Source organism: Sinohyriopsis cumingii, chromosome 3, assembly GCF_028554795.1.
Source record: "Sinohyriopsis cumingii isolate HCF-2022 chromosome 3, ASM2855479v2, whole genome shotgun sequence".
Lineage (NCBI taxonomy): Eukaryota > Metazoa > Mollusca > Bivalvia > Unionida > Unionidae > Sinohyriopsis > Sinohyriopsis cumingii.
Genome location: NC_142963.1, coordinates 143,870,483 through 143,893,636, shown reverse-complemented (window position 1 = coordinate 143,893,636; position 23,154 = coordinate 143,870,483). Strand labels below are relative to the sequence as shown.

Sequence of the window (23,154 nt, the reverse complement as noted above, 5' to 3'; positions counted from 1 at the left end):
TAGTTCACAAGCTGGATTGAAATGGTTGCAGAATAATAAAGGGTGAAGTAGTAATACCAAGTTTTTGAAAATAACTGCTAGAGTGGTCATACTGAATGTCTGATCAGCATCATTTTCATTTTGATACCAACGAGTCATTTTTATATGACCATCCGTTCAGGAAAATTAGCAATAAGATTTTCAATAGGACTCATGTTTGCACCATTTTCATTAAGGACCAATTAGAGATCATAAGGAGTCTTTCAGTGAAAATATCAATACGATCGTCCAAAAAGGACTAGTAGCTTTAATATTTTCAAGATGGCCACTATGGTGGCCATATTGGATATCTGAGGAGCACCATTATCATTTCGGATCAACCCAATCTGGAGATGAAAATGGTTGTAAAACTTCATGGCAGAACTTCTTAAGCATTGGTCCTTTAAACATCCTCCACTACCCGTTAGCACGAGTTTGTTATCACCACTCCTCTACATTCGTTGTCGTAGGTTATGACTGGCAATAACTTGTACTAGTGGACAAAAAACAGGTGACAGAAGAAAGGCCACTGCAAAAGCTCTTCTGACCAGTAGAGCTAAAAGTACAGGGAGCCCAGAAAATGAGTCTACCAAAACCAGCATTAGAGCTAAAAAGTACAGGAAGCCCAGAAAATGAGTCTGCCAAAACCAGCAGTAATTTTTTTAGCTGTGGCTAACCCCTGTAAAACACAACGTAATAATTTTGGAAGAGCATGAATTGAAAACAAAGAAATCCATTCTCCTATTGTTTATTTCTTAAGTATCATAAATACAAAACTGCATATGTGGATTTCTTTTCTATGGAAAACTGTGTACTAATTAATATACAAGTGAAGAAAACAATATAACACATTAAAAAAAATAATATATGTATTAGTAACTGCAGCAAAAACAAACAAAGAAACAACATAAATATGAAGTGTTCCACCATACAATGACAGATTTAGTTTTTAAAATCAAAGATAAGTCGATTTCACTAGACCATAACAAACAAATAATTGAAAGCTAACCACAATGCAAAACTTGTGCAAACACAAAATTCATGATAATGGTACAAATGAATAGTGTTATCCGTGCACACAAAGACTCATAAAGGATTATAGATTATGAGATTAATTTATCTATACAATTTTGAAATGCTCGTTATTTATACCCTAACACAAGTATGAAATAGGTATATACTGATACTGTTATACTGTTGTTTATATTGCTGTAATGTTTTTCTTGCATGGCTATACTTTTATGTTGTTTATATACTTTTATGATGTTGTTTATAATGTCATACTGTTACCATCCACATATCTGTTACACCTCCCTTACCCATTAATACATCTGTCAAATATTAATTAACTTTTGCATCGGGATTAGTTCCTCACATGCTTTCAGCTGCAGGGCCATGAGGAGGATGGAGAGGGCACTTGTGTTTTGTCAACTCGTTTCAAACTTCTGTCCTTCTTATTACAATACAAAATATATACCATGTCTCTAAGTTTGTTACAGTGTAAAATAGTATTTTATCACTTATTACCTATATCATTTAGATCAGCTGAAATGACCTCAGCCAGATTTGTAAAAATATGCACAAACATCACCACCTCCATGTTCTATCTTACTGTAAATATGTGAAATAGTATACATCACAATTAACGAAGACAACAGATGACAAGGTGTTACCAAACAAAGATAAACTACAACCGCAATCCACTTCATATCGAGAAGAATAAAAAAAGAATTATGTTGCTTTGCAGAAAAAACAAAAAGTTAAAATGGAACAATCTGTTATAACAAGTCCATGTGAATGTTATCAGAAATATTTTAACATTGACCCCACTCTAATAAGCAGCCAATGAGGAAGAACCAGTGAGACAAGTCTGGCTGCTACAGTTATGTTTTCTTATTATAGGGTTTAACGCCATTTTTCAGCACAAGATGGGCTATACATGGTAGCCAGTATAAATGGTGGAGGAAGAACCTGGCAAAATCCCGGAAAGAACCACTGACCCACAAGAAGCTACTGGCAAGCTTTCTCACGTACCTACATTGACCATGCCCGAGACTCAAACCCATGCAGACAAGTGAGATGGCAGTGATCCATAACGCATTCACTATTTTCAATGGCAGGGATGCATATATGATGTTCTATTAATGCATTCACTATTTTCAATGGCAGGGATGCATATATGATGTTCTATCAATGCATTCACTATTTTGAAAGAAAGATAGAATTACATCATGCATTATGTACCAATGAATGAAAAGGGATAGACGACATGAACTCAGAGTTTTAGAAATCCAATCAAAAAAATAGGAATGAGGCAAACTGTAGCTTGAAAAACAAAACAATACAAAAACTAGTGTTGCTTTAATTAGAATATTGGTATCAGACCACATCAGAACAATGCCATACCATCAACACCTGTGACATCTGAGTGTCCGGTCAACCCATCATACCTGTGTCATCTCACAATGGCTGGCCACACCCTCATACCTGGGACATTCCTACAGTGTCGGGTCATACCAACATACCTGTGACATATCACAGTGTTGGGACAAAAATCTAAAAGAACATTTGACCATCTCAGACTCTTGTTCTTGATATTCTGTACCAAAATACCAATCGTTTTTATAATAAGTTCCATATATAAGTATATCTGTATAATGGAATGTAATAAGAATCATCATAGTTATTATTGTGTGTATATTCCATTCAGTGGGATTTACTAGTCATCATAGTCATTATTGTGTATATATTCCATTCAGTGGGATTTACTAGGGTCATTGTAGTTATTATTGTGTGTATATTCCATACAGTGGGATTTACTAGTCATCATAGTCATTATTGTGTATATATTCCATTCAGTGGGATTTACTAGGGTCATTGTAGTTATTATTGTGTGTATATTCCATTCAGTGGGATTTACTAGTCATCATAGTCATTATTGTGTATATATTCCATTCAGTGGGATTTACTAGGGTCATTGTAGTTATTATTGTGTGTATATTCCATACAGTGGGATTTACTAGGGTCATTGTAGTTATTATTGTGTGTATATTACATACAGTGGGATTTACTAGGGTCACTGTAGTTATTATTATGTGTATATTACATACAGTGGGATTTACTAGGGTCATTGTAGTTATTATTGTGTGTATATTACATACAGTGGGATTTACTAGGGTCACTGTAGTTATTATTATGTGTATATTACATACAGTGGGATTTACTAGGGTCACTGTAGTTATTATTGTGTATATATTCCATAGTGGGTTTTATTAGGGTCACTGTAGTTATTATTGTGTGTATATTACATACAGTGGGATTTTACTAGGGTCACTGTAGTTATTATTGTGTGCATATTACATACAGTGGGATTTTACTGTAGTTATTATTGTGTGTATATTACATACAGTGGGATTTACTAGGGTTACTGTAGTCATTATTGTGTACATTCCATATAATCTTTGACATATTGTAGTCATTACTGCTTATATATTCCATACAATCTGACTTTTAGTAATTACTGTGCAAATATTCTATACCATTTGTGACCTATTAGGTTTACTGTAGTTATTAATGTGTGTATATTCCATAAAATCTTTGACTTATTTGGGTTACTGTAGTCATTGCTGTGTGTATATTCCATACAATCTGTGACTTACTAAGGTAACATGAGGTACATCCAAGTCATTACAGTGTGTATATTCCATGCAATCTGTGACTCATGAATCCAAGGGACTATCTGTTTGCATCCTGAATCAATATCAATGGACGATGTCCCAAAAAATCTAATGTCACAAAACTTACTTAAATTTTATCCAACTGAGAGTCTAGTACACTGAAATCCATGATAGTCAAAGATATTTAAGTTAACTCATTACACACTGTAAAGAAAACACATTTGATAGAAATAATAATCATATTCAATACTACAAAAAAACCCAAGAAACTTTCACTGGAAAAATTACAAAAACCAAACTATGGCCTAAAAAAAGACTCCAATATTAAGCCATGCAGTTCATGTCCAAGTTAAGGTATGAAAACTCACATTAGTGAAAAAGAAATACCCCCCCCCCAAATCTAATAGATAATGTTTTGTATGTTTTCTTGGTTAATTTAAATGCTGGTCTAGCAGCACCTACCTGCCTAAAGATGATAAAACTGGCTTGGCATGGTCTAATACACCCCGAGTTATTTCATACCATGGCAGACACATGACTTAGCATGGTCTAATCTCCTTATTTCATACCATGGCAGGCACATGTCAGAGTTATTTCATACCATGGCAGGCATATGCCAGAGTTATTTTATATCATGGCAAGAACAGAATCTACTAACACATTAAGTTTCATAGTACACAAAATTAGTTGCACAGTACACACACAAATTATATCTATATACACAGGATAAAAACATACACACAAAAATAATATGAAGTCCCTCGCTCCTTAAACATTTACATGAGAATATAATGCAGTGTTATTGAATTTCTATTACACATGCATTTGTCATGTTTTAACTTGCATTTGTCCTATTTTATCATGAACTTGTCAAATTTTAATGTGAACTTGCCATATTTTAACTGACTTTGTAGGCCATGAAAATATTTTCCCTTTTTAACAAAATTCTGTAAGGAAATGACACCAAACTTTCTGTAATAAATACTTTGAAAATCAAAGCTTTAAACAGTGTAAAGAAACAGTCAACTATGATCAAAAATTGTATTCACATAAAACAGTTCTATATGTAAAAACAAATTAATTTTCAAATCCAGACCTGGCCCATTTTTTTAAAAAACAAAATTAATTTTCAAGTCCAGACCTGGCCTTTTCTATAGTCATGTAATATAAATAATACACACTCATGTTGTAGTAAGTAAAAATTAACCTAGGTTAACTATACTTATTTTCTAAAAGTCATTTCTGATGAAAAAAAGATATCGAAGAATGTGACCTTTAATTCTGACCATTCAAAGGTGTGGTTATGCGTTTCTGAACTGCAAGTCCATGAGATTGTAAATCGTTTGGGAAACAACAACAACAAAACAAAACCACACCAGTAAAAGTGTTCTGTATAATTCAACAACTTAATTTAATTTGTACTTAGTTTAACTGTTACACAACGCAAAGCTATTTCATATTCATTTTATAGTGATCAAACTCAAGCAAATTTCGTAGATGCCCAATTTCAGAGAATAATTTTCGGAACATTTTTTTAGTCAATAATTTTCAGGTCAGGCTGACTAAAGAGATACCCAATTTAAAATCCCACGCATAGGATATACAAGAAAAGGGATAGAGCCGTATTGTGATCACAGGAATATATTATAGCTAAGGATGGATGAGTACCTGGCCCAGTCACAGGAATATATTATAGCTAGGGATGGTTGGGTACCTGGCCCAGTCACCTGGATCTGGCCAGGTTTTGCACTAATTGGTAAAAGCCAGCCCTGCTGGGTAATTTCCTGCTGGGTACCCAAACCCGGTAAATTTCACTGTGTCCATCCCTAATTAGAGCCAAAGCAATATGAGATATACACCACATAAAACTGTAAGAGTATTCTTCCCTGACAAAAGAAAGCAAAAACAAATGGAACCTGAAGAAATAAATACAGAATATAAATGAAAAATAAATAGCTGTATCATTTGTTCTTTATCAGATATATACAACTTATTATGGCTATAATTTTGTTACATCTGTTTCTGCTCAAATTACTGCCATGAGGTCAAAGATAAAGTAATTACAGAAATTACATTGTTTTATCAATTAAATTATTTCATGACAGTCAAAGGTATTCAGACAGGTTTTAAAACCATTAAAGTTATTAACTAACAATATAAGTTTAACTGTGTTAATCCGCTTTCCACTTGTAACATTCATGCACTGCAGTAGTTATAATGTGGGTTTAGCATAACTAGACTGTATTTGCATGAGTTTAGCATAACCAGACTGTATTGGCACGAGTTTAGCATAACCAGACTGTATTGGCATGAGTTTAGCATAACTAGACTGTATTGGCATGAGTTTAGTATAAATAGACTGTATTGGCATGGGTTTAGTATAAATAGGCTATACTGGCATGGGTTTAGCATAACCAGACTGTATTGGCATGAGTTTAGCATAACTAGACTGTAGTGGTATGAGTTTAGCATAACTAGACTGTATTGGCATGGGTTTAGTATAAATAGGCTATACTGGCATGGGTTTAGCATAACTAGACTGTATTGGCACAGTTTTAGCATAACTAGACTAAAATTTTGAGCTGAAGATGCAGCATTTTTCTGTTGAAGATATATGACTTTCAAATTATTTGATTGTTTCCAATCTTTTCAAAATAAAGAGCAATGTTCAGTTTGCAGAATAGCTTTGCTGAATCTTTTGAGCAGAAACAACTGAAACTTAAAAGGCATTTTTTAATGAAATTATCTTTCAAAATCAGCAAGCTGAAAATGCATTAATAAAACTTACGGCATTATTAGGACCTTCATTTCCATAAATAAAATTCTAAGCATACATCCTGTATACAGGAGAATGAAACCAAATCCTTTGGAGGGAAATGGAATTCCAAGTATTCTGTATATGTATGAACCCATCAGCTATGTAAAAAGTACTATCTTGAAAGCTTAAATATCAGTCACTTGATTACATGTACTTCACATGCATGAAATGACTTAGTATGCATGTAGGTCCTTTTCTTCTTTTTGAAAACTAAAATAAAACCTTGAAAGTTAAACAGAAATTTACTCCATTTACAAGGATTTAAGTAAAAGGAATTTCTATTGACATAAACAAAAATATGCAAGAGTGAAGGTTCTTCTAATTCCCGATCTCTATTTCTGATATCATCTAATCTCATCTTACTTATTATTCTTATAAACAGACACACATACAGAAAGACAGATCAACGTGGAACTACTAACTTAATTTAGCAAAGAAATATATATATTCTTGGATGTACAATTAAGTAGTTATTTGGCATGTGGTGTCTCATTTTTAAATGGAATTTTGATGATGCAGATGAAATGCCAAGAATTCTTGTATAACAGAGTACAAACTTTAGAATTACAGTAACAATGTACTATATTTTAGTTATGACTGACTGGCATTACATGGCATATCAACACATTAGGGGTTATAATTTTCAGGTAATAGGAATAAAATTCCTTGCCCATAGGGTGAACATGATGGCTAACTCTGTCTGGTCTGGGCAGTGTAAATATAACAAAGCTGTAAAAGATATAACAAGGCTGTAGAAGATATATCTGACTCTAAAAAAAAGTAATACATGACCTTAACACTGTTGATACACAGGTCCTTAACACTGTTGAGACACAGGTCCCTAACACTGGTAGATACACAATTCCTTAACACTGTTGATACACAGGTCCTTAACACTACTGGTAAACAGGTTCATATCAATGTTGATACATAGGACCTTAACACTTTTGATACACAAGTCCCTAACAATGTTGATATGTAGAACCTTAACACTGTTGATACACAAGACCCTAACACTGCTAATACACAAGTTCTTAAGAATGTTGATACATAGAACCTTAACACTGTTGATACACAGGACCTTAACAATGTCGATACATAGGACCTTAACTCTGTTGATACACAGAACTTTAACAATGTTGATACATAGGACCATGACAATGTTGATACACAGGACACCATTTGAAATTACACTGCTGATACACAGGAATTAACACTCTTACTGACAATGTCACAGTTACCATCAGAAAAGTTAAGTGGATGTTTGATCATACACTGGCAAGACACAAAAACTTGTATAATTTTAAAGTTAGGGCATTTTTCTACTGAATATTTTTTGTCATAATACTGCAAGTTGTGCATAGTCTAATGTTAGCTGATGGGGTAAATACATGTACCTATCACATAGTGCTCCTCCATGTAACTTAAAACGAAAATGAAATAAAACCCAACGAACTTTCACCAGAAGTTCTCAGCAATATATTATACATAAAATATACATATACATACTTTATATACAAAATAAGTCATTAAAGCTGATGTGCTAAAGAGATATTGTTCTGCAGTTAGCATTTACAAAAATGACAGTATCAAATACTAAATATAAAACAAATGCCACAAATGATAATCAGGGTCCATTTTATTTAAACCATGTTGAAATTAACTCATCACTGATCAAAATCAAGTAAAGGGGTCTTTAAATTTTGTTGCATACAAGTTGATTCCCTTTATATGGAATTGTCTACTCCTTTATTTGGAGTTATCTCCTTAGTAATATGCAGGTTTCACTCTAAGAGAATCTATGATCCTTGAATATTCTTTGATAGTTAATTAGGTTTGTTTATTCTCTTCAGCAAGGTCATTACTGGAATAAACTTTGTTAAAATAATAAAATATACAATTTTTGAGATGACTTTGGTTTGATTCTGTGCTTTGAAGCACAGCAACACCAGTTATTTATCCCCCAATCTTTTCTATCTTCTGACAAAAAATTCTTTCATTGAATACTTGCATTGTGCTGGAACTACTTTGTAAGTAAATTGCTTTAGATATGAAAAACAAATAATACAGGAGATAGGATAATAATACAAAATAAATTCAGTGAAAGCTATAGATAGATCTTAAACAGTTTTAAGTCAAATCTATATGGCACTGTTTTATAAAAATAATCATATTGTGATAATTATAACAGCTGAAAGAAAAGCTTTAATTGGATAGTTGTCACAAATTTAAAGCTTTAATTGGATAATTGCCAATTTAAAAATTGTAAATTTGCTCTTATGCTATATGTGTGCAGAGCTGACACAATGTGATATGTAATTTTTGTTGGCATTACCTAACTTGAAGATGTAAAAAATATAATACAACAGATCTACAAAATATCCAAGCTTTAAATGGAAGCAAAAGGAAACCCAAACTGATACCCAAAGGATGTTCATGCATAATTCCACTGCCTGCACTTGACCCAGGGGGGTCTATTTCATTTGGAGTTGTACCTAAGTCATTCAATTTGAATATTTTTAAATTTAAAGTTTACAATTTAGAAATATACTGACAGATTTTCTGGTTCAGGCTAAACATTTCAATACATTCTATTACTTTTTTTAAATGTATTCCTTGGAAAAATAAGACAAGAAGGAACCCAACACCATCTCAGGTTTATGTCTCCAACATTCTTGCAGAAAGCATGTAGTGACAGTGGCATCTAAAAGAAATGAAAGCAACCTGGAAACAGTCTGTACGAAACCTCAACACTGTAACTTTCATATAATGCCACACCAAAGTAAATGCAGTGTTCTTAAAAATTCCAAGAAAAAAATAAAGTGTAAGAAAAATTTAACAAAAACTTAGTTTTAAATAATATATCTTGAGATTTTCAAAAGATTTACTCTTGTGCCTGCAATGACTTTTGTTTTTTTTATAAAAAGTTTTCAGTTCTCCTACTATCCCTGAGATGATGATGACAAGATTTTTAAAGTTTTCAGTTTTAATGTTTTAATTTCTTTTAGAAAAAGCATTTAGCCCAAACAACAAATTAATTTAGATTTGCCTAATGAAAGATATAGAACGAGTTGGAAAAATATAGAATCATTAACCTGTGACCAAGATAGTTAACTTTGTGATGAATGACTTATCCAAGGTACATTTCCATCAGCCATCCTTGCAATTGTTTAACCTGCTATGACAGACCTCTCACTGCAGTACCCTGGCAATGAGTGGTCAACAAAATAGAGTAACGAAATAAAAACTGACAGGATATACAATGGCATAGAGGGTCAACGTGTCATACATCTATGCTGAGAACTTCATCAGAAAGTTAATGCTATTTATGACACAGTTTTTTATGTTCTCATTGTTAACTGAAAATTACAATGGACAGCATGTTCTTTTCTACATTTCTGAAATCTCTGCTGATTTCTGACAGGGTTAAGACTAATGCTTTTGAATTGCTGAACATACATGCCTTCATCTTATGGCAATGACAATGATGTTCATGCAAACAGTGGAGATAAGGAACAAGTATTAGGAATGTTGATGCTGAATTACTGCTCTTAGATGCTAAGATAGGAGTCATGAACTGATATGAGCAAAAAAGCTGGAGAAAGTGGAGATCTTTTTGGAATGGTGTCGCTTTCTCTGTTATGGAATTAGCCCAGCATATCCTGCAAATAAATAAAGGAGAGGGTATGTACCGTATTTGACAAACTATATACTGTATCTGACAGAGTATGTACTGTATTTGACAGAGTATGTCTATAATGGACAGAGTATGTACTGCATTGGACAGAGTATTACTGTATTTGACAGAGTATGAATTGCATTGGACAGAGTATGTACTATATTGGACAGAGTATGTACTGCATTGGTCAGAGTATGTACTATACTGGACAGAGTATGTACTGCATTGGTCAGAGTATGTACTGTATTTGACAGAGTATGTACTGTACTGGTCAGAGTATGTACTGTATTTGATAGAGTATGTACTGTATTTGACAAACAAACTGAAGTCGATCAAGCTGGATATCAATGATACTGACAAACTGTTGTTTCAGTGAAGGCACTTTTTCACCTGGAAACTACAGTATTTATTTAAAAGCTGTTAAGATTCAATTATACAGAGACTGGAAAGATTTTCATTTTATTGTAACTATATTGCAAAAAATAATTGTTGATCAGCTGACTCTAGAAACCCCACCAAAAGAGATTGATTTTGCCCCACCCCAACACTGACATTTTTGCTGGGAATTTATTTCCTTGTCTCTTGGTTTTTGGGCACTAAAAAACAAACATTTTTGCCATACTAAAACACAGGGGAAAGACATTATGTGAAAAGAAGTATTTACTGCAAAATAAATGCAGCAGGCCTTTCTGCATAGTTTTGAACAAAACTAAGTGGCATCACACATTTGTGGACAGGAAAAACCAAATCTAAGCTGTAAAACGTGACTAATAAATTGATTAGCGGCACTATATCTACCTTGGTACAATTTTGACTTGTCCTTTTTCATTAAATTTTCTTTCTTTATTCACCAATCTAAGTTTAATTTGCTGTTAAAAGTCTGATTAATATTGGTAAAACAAGATTTTGCAAATAGTCACTACAGTATTGACAAAAACCGTGAAGTGCATATAAAAATATAGGCATATACACTTGTTTTACAAATAAATGTCTATGACTACTACTGGGACTTGGCAAATTAACTGGTTACTATAAACACGAACTTTAAAAACCTAGTGAGCAACAAGAGAAACAAAGTGACACAACAGCCAATCTACTGTAGAAACAACTGGACTGCTTACCCCAATCTACTATGGAAACAATTTGACTGCTTCCCCAATCAACCAAATTTAAATATCAATAAAAATTTATTTTTTGCAAAATCATGAAAATTGAAACCCATGAAAATAAATCAATTCATGGTAACCAAATTTTACAGTATACTTTGAAAAATGACTACTGTATTTGCACACTCTTCCATTTGTTTGTATCCTCCTACCAAATTAAAAAACAAAAGTTGACTGTTTGGGACCCCCTGGAGACAATCAGGTTTAAACTTGAAAGTCATTTTTTATATCCATGATGCTGTTTGTTTTTAAAATCTGTAAAGGGGTACAAACAAACAGGAAGGTGTGTGAATACCTTAGGTGTCTAACAATAACTGTTCATGTTATTCACTGAAGCAATATAAAATGGTTGACAGCTATGCAAGGTCGTATTTAGGTAAATGACTGAGTGAAAAATAATATTACTCTTTTTTTCTCTCACTTTCGAAGGTTATTTAAAACTTCATTTTATAACTTATATAAATTAAATTATTAAATTACATTTATTATTAACTGATTGGTTGCATTATGTACTGAATCAGGGCTGGACAGATGTTATAAAAGTCAGCTGGCCCCATTGGAAAACTGACTGGAATAATGATCTTGCCTTAGACTTTTTAGTTTACCCCAAAATATGACAACACAATATCACAATGAAAATTAAAATGTAAAATAAAACATAAGATGGTATCTCAAAATTGTGATATATCTATTTTACAAATAAAAGAAGTTATTTTGTTTTCTTTTTGTATCTTTTTTCACATTAAAACTTGTGTCAGTAATTCAAAAAAGAATATCTAATAGTACTTCGATACAGATAAATAGATGAAAAAACAAGAAAGGGTTTCAAATGATAACTGGAAAAGAGAATGCATAGATAGTCAGCTGAGGACATCTTATTGGGCTTGGCAGCCAAGCAGTTCAGCTGAGTATATATCACTGGGCTTTGCAGCCAGGCAGATCAGCTGAGTATATATCATTGGGCTTGGAAACCAGACAGCTTCATAAGCAAGCATAATGAAAAAGAGTCCATTCACCTACTGCCTGTGACTAGGCCTGTACTTGCAAGTCATTAAATTGCTTACGTATAGAAATTTTAAAATGATAAAATAAACGATAATAAGTTAAAATATATATATTTATTACCTTTTTTGCCAAAAACCTGGCGCCAAATAGCAAGCATAAATTTTATCATGTCTGAGTGAGAAAATGCAAGACTCTCCTGGACATGATTACAAGATGGAAGTGGCAGACTTTAATAGTGTATTGTTTACTAAAAAGAATCGATAGTTGAATGAAATATTGAGCACTGATGTAAATAAATCGTGCAGTATATATAAACTGTGAATAAATGTGTTGGTATATGTATTGTAGTGAGTTGGTATATGTATAGTAGTGAGTTGGTATATGTATTGTAGTGAGTTCACTGATTATAAAATTTGCAGAACATAAAGCATTCAAACTGAACATGACCTTTCAATTCTTTTGACTTGCCCACAAGCAAGCACCCTAATAAGAGCTTGCCCAAGCTGAATCTAACTTGCCCCAGGTGCTGGGTAAGTGGATTAGCCCTGTTAATCAAACAAAGGAACTTACATCATCTGAGTCATCATGATATGGCGGGACATTTTTGGTAGGCGCTGTCTGAGGCCGTGTTGAACGGGGCTGGGAATTAGAATGGTTGGAATTCATCTTCGGTTTATTCGTAGAATCTACTTCCTGTTAAAAGAAAGAAATAAAGAAAGAAAAAAAAATCTACTAGCTATAAAAACATAAAAAAAATATCTGCACTTTTAATTAAGTTTTAATCTGTCACCCCACCCCCAGATCCCTTGCAACTAGACTCTGAAACCTAGTGTACATGGAGCTACAGTCACAAGGAAGCATAATGGATTGACAGACAGATGGACAGACATGACAATATAAAAGTGCAGATACAATAAGTTAATATCTGTCCACACAAGTGTTCCACTGCATGCTGTGCTCCATTTGTCAATGGCATCATTATTACATAGTACACAAGTGTTCACTGAATTATGTGTTCCATAAGACAATTGTATTATTATTGTATAGTTCACAAGTGTTCCACTGGATCCTGTGTTCTATATGACAATGGCATTGTTTTTACATAGTACACAAGTGTTCCACTGGATTACGTGTTCCATGTGACAATGGCATTATTATTACATAGTACATAAGTGTTCACTGGATTATGTGTTCCATAAGACAATGGTATTATTATTATATAGTACACAAGTGTTCCACTGGATTATGTGTTCCATATGACAATGGCATTGCTATTACATAGTACACAAGTGTTCCACTGGATTATGTGTTCCATATGACAATGGCATCATTATTATATAGTACACAAGTGTTCCACTGGATTATGTGTTCCATATGACAATAGCATCATTATTATATAGTACACAAGTGTTCCACTGGATTATGTGTTCCATATGACAATGGCTTCATTATTACATAGTACACAAGTGTTCCACTGGATTATGTGTTCCATATGACAATGGCATCATTATTATATAGTACACAAGTGTTCCACTGGATTATGTGTTCCATATGACAATGGCATTGCTATTACATAGTACACAAGTGTTCCACTGGATTATGTGTTCCATATGTCAATGGCATCATTATTATATAGTACACAAGTGTTCCACTGGATTATGTGTTCCATATGACAATGGCTTCATTATTACATAGTACACAAGTGTTCCACTGGGTTATGTGTTCCATATGACAATGGCATTGTTTTTACATAGTACACAAGTGTTCCACTGGATTATGTGTTCCATATGACAATGGCATTGCTATTACATAGTACACAAGTGTTCACTGGATTATGTGTTCCATAAGACAATGGTATTATTATTATATAGTACACAAGTGTCCACTGGATTCTGTGTTCCATATGTCAATGGCTTCATTATTACATAGTACACAAGTGTTCCACTGGATTCTGTGTTCCATATGACAATGGCTTCATTATTACATAGTACACAAGCGTTCCACTGGATTCTGTGTTCCATATGTCATTGGCATCATTAGTATATAGTCATGGGTTCTAAAGCTTAATTACACATTTCAAAATTGTACTGTAATTTTGACTATATACCAAGTGCAATTACACCCTCATTACTGCACTCAAAATGAAATAAACATTATATTCCATAGCGTCTTTTTGATAATTACAAATGAAAGACTTCATATTTTCCCCACATTATGATTCCAGACATTCAATGATGGAACAGAAACACACTTGCGGATGTCAACATGCTGCTCCCTTGCTGCTGAAATTCGATGTATTTCATGTAGAAATGACACATAAATCCAGTCATTGTCATAAAATTTAGTAGAATCGACAAAAATACCAAAATCTTTTCATTCCAGACTAAATGGAAAAGTTGTTGCAGAGTGCATTCATTCACAATATGACTCTAAATTTCAATTTTAAGTAGACCAAAATGCCATTTTCTTTCAAAAGTTATGTGTAAAGCACGACAATGTTCAAATTTATCTGGGTAGAGTTATGTCCGCATTAATAATGTTGTTGTTGTGTACTGATGAATAAGCATGTGTGTACTTAGTTTGGAATACGGCATAAATTCAGTTACTTTGTTTCTTGTAGTGTATTTTTGTTAATATAATTAAGCCTTTGGTCACATAAAAAATGAGCATATAATAAAATGCTTACTGTATTTGTATAGGAAAATATTGTTGGATGGATATACGGCACTCCCAAGGTCGTGCAGTATATCCATCCAAAAAACTCATTCATATTTTCCTGTACAAATGCAGTAACCTATAAACATTGTGCAAAGTGGTGGGTTGTGTGAAACTAAAGGGGGTAATCAAAGAAGGATCTGATTTGCTCTATCAATCTTTTTACTGCTTCAATTTCTCTATTTTCTGACAAGTTTGAAAATGTATAAATGTTGCCTATAAAGTTTTATATCTGATAGCAGGTGGCTTCCAAAGTGTGAAAACACATCCTCTAAGATGGCTGCAGCTAAAAGCTATTTATTACTATCTCAATGATTTGATTTTGTGGGGGCTTAACACTATTTTTTGGACAAAATATTTGATTCTGTGGGGGCTTAACACAAACTTTTTGGACATGATAAGTTATACATGTCAGCCAGTATATTTGGAGAAGGAAGAACCCTGGAAGAACCAATGACCCATGTGAAGCTTCTAGTACACTCTCTCACATACCCATTGGTTGAACCAAGACCTGAATTCATGAGGACAGTGGTGAGATGGGTGAGTGATCTGTAAAGACAAATGCCTTAGTCTACTCAGCCCTGCTATCTCAATGAGCATTTACAAACTGTCCTGGCTTTCATCTTTGCATTTTAATTTCATACTTGAAATAAGACTTATTACTCTTGTCCCTGCACTCAAACATTTATACAAGAGAAATATGATTAAAGAATATAAACCTCTTGATACACGACACCCTCACCCCTTATCCCACAAATGGGTCCATAGAAACCTCATGAGATGTGTCACCCTCATCTCTTATCTTACATGTGGGTCCACAGAAACCTCATGAGCCATGATACCCTCAAACTTTATCCAACATATGGGTCCATAGAAACCTCATGAGATGTGTCACCCTCATCTCTTATCTTACATGTGGGTCCACAGAAACCTCATAAGCCATGATACCCTCAAACTTTATCCAACATATGGGTCCATAGAAACCTCATGGGATGTGTCACCCTCATCTCTTATCTTACATGTGGGTCCATAGAAACCTCATGAGACACAATACCCTCAAACTTTATCCCACATATGGGTCCATAAAACGTCATGAGACATGACACCCTCACCCTGTATCCCATATATGGGTTCAAAGAAACTATGTATTTTTTAGCATGGGCACTAAACATTTTCATAAAGTCATGGTGGCTCAATTGTTAAGGCATTGAACTAATGACAAGAAGGGTAAAGATTGGATTTCCACCACTAGATCTGCAATTGTGGTGTCTCCTTGGTCTGCCTGGGCATGATGTAACCATCATGTGCTACAGTGCCGCAAAGCACCAAGACCAAAACAAACCTAACAGTTTCTCAATTTAGCAAAGCCAGTAATGGGATTAGATAAGAATATGAAAATTCACTACTTGTTTTGCAGATGACCAAATCATTTTATAAATTCTCAACATTTAATAGTTCTGCATCTGCACAAAGCCCCATCCAACCTCGTTTTGCGTAAAACATAATTTACTTTTGGAAACTTATTTTTAGATACAGGTACAAATGTAAGATTTCAAGCATTCCTCAGAAATCATTAGTTTAGTGAAGTGCCCTCTCCACAGCAGTAAAGGAAAGTAACAGCACAAATCTGGATACAGGTACAAATGGTTATGAAGAAAAGAGCAAATAAATAATACATATACCAGTATAGGTTATGTATGGAAAAGGTATGGACAATTCTTAGCATAGCATGCATGGCCTGTCAAAAATTACTAGCAACCTTTGTCAATTTTTGTAGCCTAATATGCATGACCTGTGATAAATTTTAGCCTAGCATGCATGACCTGGGATAATTCTTAGCCTAGCAAACATGACCTGGGACAATTTTTCTTTGCTTAGCATGCATGACCTGAGATAATTTTTAGCCTAGCATGCATAACCTGGGACAAATTTTCTTATTGTCCCCAATAATACCGCATCATTAATTGTTCCATAATATACCCCATCACTAATTGTCCCAAATAATACCCCATCACTAATTGTTCAAAAAAATATCCCATCACTAACTGTCCCCAATAATACCCTGTCATTAATTGTTCCAAATAATACCCCATCAATAATTGTCCCAAATCATACCAGTCATTAAATGTCCCAAATAATACCCCATCACTAATTGTCCCAAATAATACCCCATCATTAAATGTCCCAAATAATACCCCATCACTAACTGTCCATAAAAAAGAGCTGACACTGTCATTGAGACTGCATCACTTTTCCTCAACAGAGAGCCCTTGTTGCCCATTTACAGCCGGTTATAACCACTAAAGATTTCCCAATGTCTTGCATTTGTCCTTTTACATATAAACTCTCAGAGTTCATAACACTATAATACACTTAGGTAAAAAGTGATGTCATTTTGATGATGTTTATAATGTAATATTAACACCTTTTGTGATGTGAGGCAGGTACTGATTTTGCAAAAGAAAACTACTTTAAAGTAATACACAGAGTAGGACATTCTCTGATGCAATACACAGCCAGGATTAGACACACTGATGCAATACACAGAGTAGGACATATCATGATGTAATATACAGGCAGAGTAGGACATACTCTGATGTAATACCCAGGCAGAGCAGGACATACTATGATGTAATAATCAGGCAGAATAGGACATACTCTGGTGTAATAATCAGGCAGAGTAGGACATACTCTTGTGTAATAAACAGGCAGAGTAGGACATACTATGATTAATAAACAGGCAGAGTAGGACATACTCTGGTGTAATAAACAGGCTGAGTAGGACATACTCTGGTGTAATAAACAGGCAGAGTAGGACATACTCTGTTCACTGTTCCTATGTAAAAGCATTGACTCTTTTCTTCTGATACATTAAACGATTAAAAATCTGTGTTGATGTGAACTGTAGCTAGGTATACACCATGTATTGTTACTACATTAAAAAATCTGTGTTGATGTGAATTGTAGCTACGTATATACCATATATTGGTTACTACATTAAAAAATTCTGGGTTGATGTGAATTGTAGCTAGGTATACACCATGTATTGGTTACTATATTAAAAAATCTGTGTTGATGTGAATTGTAGCTACGTATATACCATATATTGGTTACTACATTAAAAAATTCTGGGTTGATGTGAATTGTAGCTAGGTTTACACCATGTATTGATTACTACATTAAAAATTCTGGGTTGATGTGAATTGTAGCTAGGTATACACCATGTATTGGTTACTACATTAAAAAATCTGGGTTGATGTAAACTGTAGCTAGGTATACACCATGTATTGGTTACTACATTAAAAAATTCTGGGTTGATGTGAATTGTAGCTAGGTTTACACCATGTATTGATTACTACATTAAAAATTCTGGGTTGATGTGAATTGTAGCTAGGTTTACACCATGTATTGATTACTACATTAAAAATTCTGGGTTGATGTAAACTGTAGCTAGGTATACACCATGTATTGGTTACTACATTAAAAATTCTGGGTTGATGTGAATTGTAGCTAGGTATACACCATGTATTGGTTACTACATTAAAAATTTTGGGTTGATGTGAATTGTAGCTAGGTATACACCATGTATTGGTTACTACATTAAAAATTCTGGGTTGATGTAAACTGTAGCTAGGTATACACCATGTATTGGTTACTACATTAAAAATTCTGGGTTGATGTGAATTGTAGCTAGGTATACACCATGTATTGGTTACTACATTAAAAATTCTGGGTTGATGTGAATTGTAGCTAGGTATACACCATGTATTGGTTACTACATTAAAAATTCTGGGTTGATGTAAACTGTAGTTAGGTATACACCATGTATTGGTTACTACATTAAAAATTCTGGGTTGATGTGAATTGTAGCTAGGTATACACCATGTATTGGTTACTACATTAAAAATTCTGGGTTGATGTAAACTGTAGCTAGGTATACACCATGTATTGGTTACTACATTAAAAAATCTGGGTTGATGTGAATTGTAGCTACGTATATACCATATATTGGTTACTACATTAAAAAATTCTGGGTTGATGTGAATTGTAGCTAGGTATACACCATGTATTGGTTACTACATTAAAAAATCTGGGTTGATGTGAACTGTAGCTAGGTATACACCATGTATTGGTTACTACATTAAAAAATCTGGGTTGATGTAAACTGTAGCTAGGTATACACCATGTATTGGTTACTACATTAAAAAATCTGGGTTGATGTAAACTGTAGCTAGGTATACACCATGTATTGGTTACTACATTAAAAAATCTGAGTTGATGTAAACTGTAGCTAGGTATATACCATGTACTGGTTACTACATTAAAAAATCTGGGTTGATGTAAACTGTAGCTAGGTATATACCATGTATTGGTTACTACATTAAAAAATCTGGGTTGATGTAAACTGTAGCTAGGTATACACCATGTACTGGTTACTACATTAAAAAATCTGAGTTGATGTAAACTGATGCTAGGTATACACCATGTATTGATTACTACATTAAAAAATCTGGGTTGATGTAAACTGTAGCTAGGTATATACCATGTATTGATTACTACATTTTATACCTCATCTGAATCCTGATATAATACACTCCCGTTGGAAGTCAATGCATTCTCAAGGTCATGTTCCACATTATCTTCAGTCTGGTTCAGTAGAGAGTATCTATACACGACTTTGCTGAAAATAAATTTTTAAAAAAGATTTCACATTAACAGAATGAAACTTAATCCTGGTAAGATGGGTACTCAACAAACTGCATAACCCAGTCTGGTGTTTGTTTTGTCTGGTTCCTGAAATTAACTTCATAACCCAGTCTGGTGTTGTTTGGTCTGGTTACTGAAATTATCTTCATAACCCAGTTTGGTGTTTGTTTGGTCTGCTTACTGAAATTAACTTCATAACCCAGTCTGGTTTTGTCTGGTCTGGTTACTGAAATTAACTTCATAACCATGATGGGAGTTGTTTAGTATGGTTACTGAAATTAACTGCATAACCCAGTTGGGAGTTGTTTGGTATGGCTGAATGTTATTTGGTCTAGTTGGGTGTTATTTGGTCTGGTTACTGAAACTTTCAATACATGAACAGTATGGTAAAACCTGTACAAATCTGCACTAAAAAATAATAATTTTTTTTCTTGTTTACATTTTAAGAAACTTTACTTAATGAATAATTTTAATATTTACATTTTTCAATTGTTTTGTCAAAGACCAGACTTTTTTATTTCCAAAATTATCTAAAATCAAAGCATTTAAAATAAGTATCAATGGTTTTGTCTGTACTCGGCTGGGATTAATATACTGTGTGTGTATTAGTCCCAATCCCCCAAAAAATTCTTAAATAAAAGAAGAATTCTTCCATATAGCATGAATAATGGGATAATACAAATGGTCCAATATGTGATATTATTATTATTTCATTTAACCATCAGTTTACTACTTGTTTGGGTCTCCAGCATACCTAATTACTTAAATGCTGGGTCTTCTCCATCATGCCTAAATAACTTAAATGCTGGGTTTCCTCCAGCATACCTAATTACTAAAATGCTGGGCCTTTTCCAGCATATTTAATTACTTAAATGCTATGTCTTCTTCAGCATACCTAATTACTTAAATGCTGGGTTTTCTCTGGCATACCTGATTACTTAAATGCTGGTTTTTTTCTGGCATACCTAATTACTTAAATGCTGGGTTATCTCCTCATACCTAATTAGTTAAATGCTGGGTTTTTTCCTCATACATAATTACTTAAATGCTGGGTTTTCTCCTGCATACATAATTAACTTAAAAGCTAGGTTTCCTAAAGCATACCTAATTATTAAAATGCTGGGTCTTTTCCAACATATTTAATTACTTAAATGCTATGTCTTCTCCTGCATACATAATTACTTAAATGCTCGATCTTCTTCTGCATACCTAATTACTTAAATGCTGTGATTTCTCTGGCATACCTATGTACTTAAATGCTGGGTCACCTTCAGCATACCTAATTACTTAATGCTGGGTTTTCTCTGGCATACCTAATTACTTAAATGCTGGGTTTTTTTCTGGCATACCTAATTATTTAAATGCTGGGTCTTCTTCAGCATACCTAATTACTTAAATGCTGGGTTTTCTCTGGCATACCTAATTACTTAAATGCTGGTTGTTTTCTGGCATAACTAATTACTTAAATGCTGGGTCTTTTCCAGCATATGTAATTACTTAAATGCTATGTCTTCTCCTGCATACCTAATTACTTAAATGCTGGTTGAAAATAACAAACACAATTTAATTTCATAACATGTATTATTTGAAGCTTATGTGTGTAATCATGTAAATATGATATCATATCAAATTGTATTCTGTGTATGCAATTCAAGAACATAATACTGAATATTCATTTTTGATCAAATCACTAAAATTTATGGTCTGTAGACTAGATTCATGTACACTAAAATACATAACGTTTGACTAGATTCATGTATACTAAAATATATAATAGCTGACTAGATTCATGTACACTAAAGTACATGAATTGTTGACTAGATTTATATATACTTAAATACATGACTGCTGACTAAATATATGTACGCTAAAATACATTACTGTTGACTAGACTGATAGACACTAAAGTACATGATTGTTGACTAAATTTATGTACCCAAAAGTACATGATTATTGACTAGACTGATGTATACTAAAGTACATGATTACTGACTGGATTGATGTACACTAAAGTATATGATTATTGACTAGACTGATGTACAAAGAAGTACATGATTATTGACTAGATTGATGTACACAAAGTACATGATTACTGACTGGATTGATGTACACTAAAGTACATGATTATTGACTGGATTGATGTACACTAAAGTACATGATTATTGACTGGATTGATGTACAAAGAAGTACATGATTATTGACTAGATTGATGTACACAAAGTACATGATTACTGACTAGATTGATATACACAAAAGTACATGATTGTTGACTGGATTCAGTATCAAAATACTGAAGACAGGCAATTAATGCCCTCCAAACTGCAAGGCCTTCAAGAATGAGTATCCAATTTCACTTGTGCCATCCATGATATATAAAGGAAATGTTCAAACAACCCTTCAAAAGTACTTGTAATCCACTGTGAAAATGCACTTGTCAATTTAAATATATATATCACCAAGGAATATGCCCAAAATTGAAAGAATGATAAAAGACACCAAATTAATACTGTTGTCATGCAAAGAAAAATTTGGACTAAGACTTTTAGAGATTTTTTTTAATACCGAGAAGTCTCGTTAATATGGACTCTGTTTATCCAGAAACCTCACTGTCCGGACATAATTCAATGGGAATGGAATTCCTAAGCATTAATTTGCTCCGTGTATCAAGAAATCCATGTTCCGAATCCGGAAATCAAAATTGGGGACCAAAGTGTAAATGTACAAGCAGGAATATGGTAAGTGTATAAGCAGGCCTAATGGTGAGTGTACAATAAGACCTAATGGCAAGTGTACTGATAGGCCTAATGGTAAATGTACAAGCAGGCCTATGGTAAATGTATAAGCAGGTCTAATGATAAGTGTACAAGAAGGCATAATGGCAAGTGTACAAGTAGGCCTAATGGTAAGTGTACAATAAGGCCTAATGACAAGTGTACACATAGGCCTAATGGTAAATGTACAATCAGGCCTATGGTAAATGTATAAGCAGGTCTAATGATAAGTGTACAAGAAGGCATAATGGCAAGTGTACAAGTAGGCCTAATGGTAAATGTACAAGCAGGCCTAATGATAAACAAGACCTAATGGTAAGTGTACAAGTAGACCTAATGGTAAATGTACAAGCAGACCTAATGGCAAGTGTACAATAAGGCATAATAGCAAGTGTACAAGTAGACCTAATAGTAAATGTACAAGCAGGCCTAATGATAAACAAGACCTAATGGTAAATGTACAAGGAGGCTTAATGCTAAATGTACAAGCAGACCTAATGGTAAATAAGTCTAATGGCAAGCATACAAGTAGGCCTAATGCTAAATGTACAAGCAGGCCTAAAAATAAACAAGACCTAATGGTGAGTGTACAAGTAGG

General features: G+C 33.7%; 1 protein-coding gene across 1 annotated transcript in view; it reads right to left on the bottom strand.

Annotated features, from left to right (window-relative positions):
• Window positions 1-750: 750 nt before the first annotated feature.
• LOC149804012 (sortilin-like) overlaps window positions 751-23,154 on the bottom strand; it is a 97,464-nt gene continuing 75,060 nt past the window's right edge. Inside the window, exons 20-22 of the mRNA XM_089953900.1 lie at window positions 19,648-19,759; window positions 12,934-13,056; window positions 751-10,175 (exon numbers count right to left, since the gene is read on the bottom strand). Of these exons, the coding sequence (XP_089810026.1) occupies window positions 10,161-10,175; window positions 12,934-13,056; window positions 19,648-19,759 (250 nt within the window). The 3' untranslated portion in view covers window positions 751-10,160. The remainder of the gene's footprint in view (window positions 10,176-12,933; window positions 13,057-19,647; window positions 19,760-23,154) is intronic.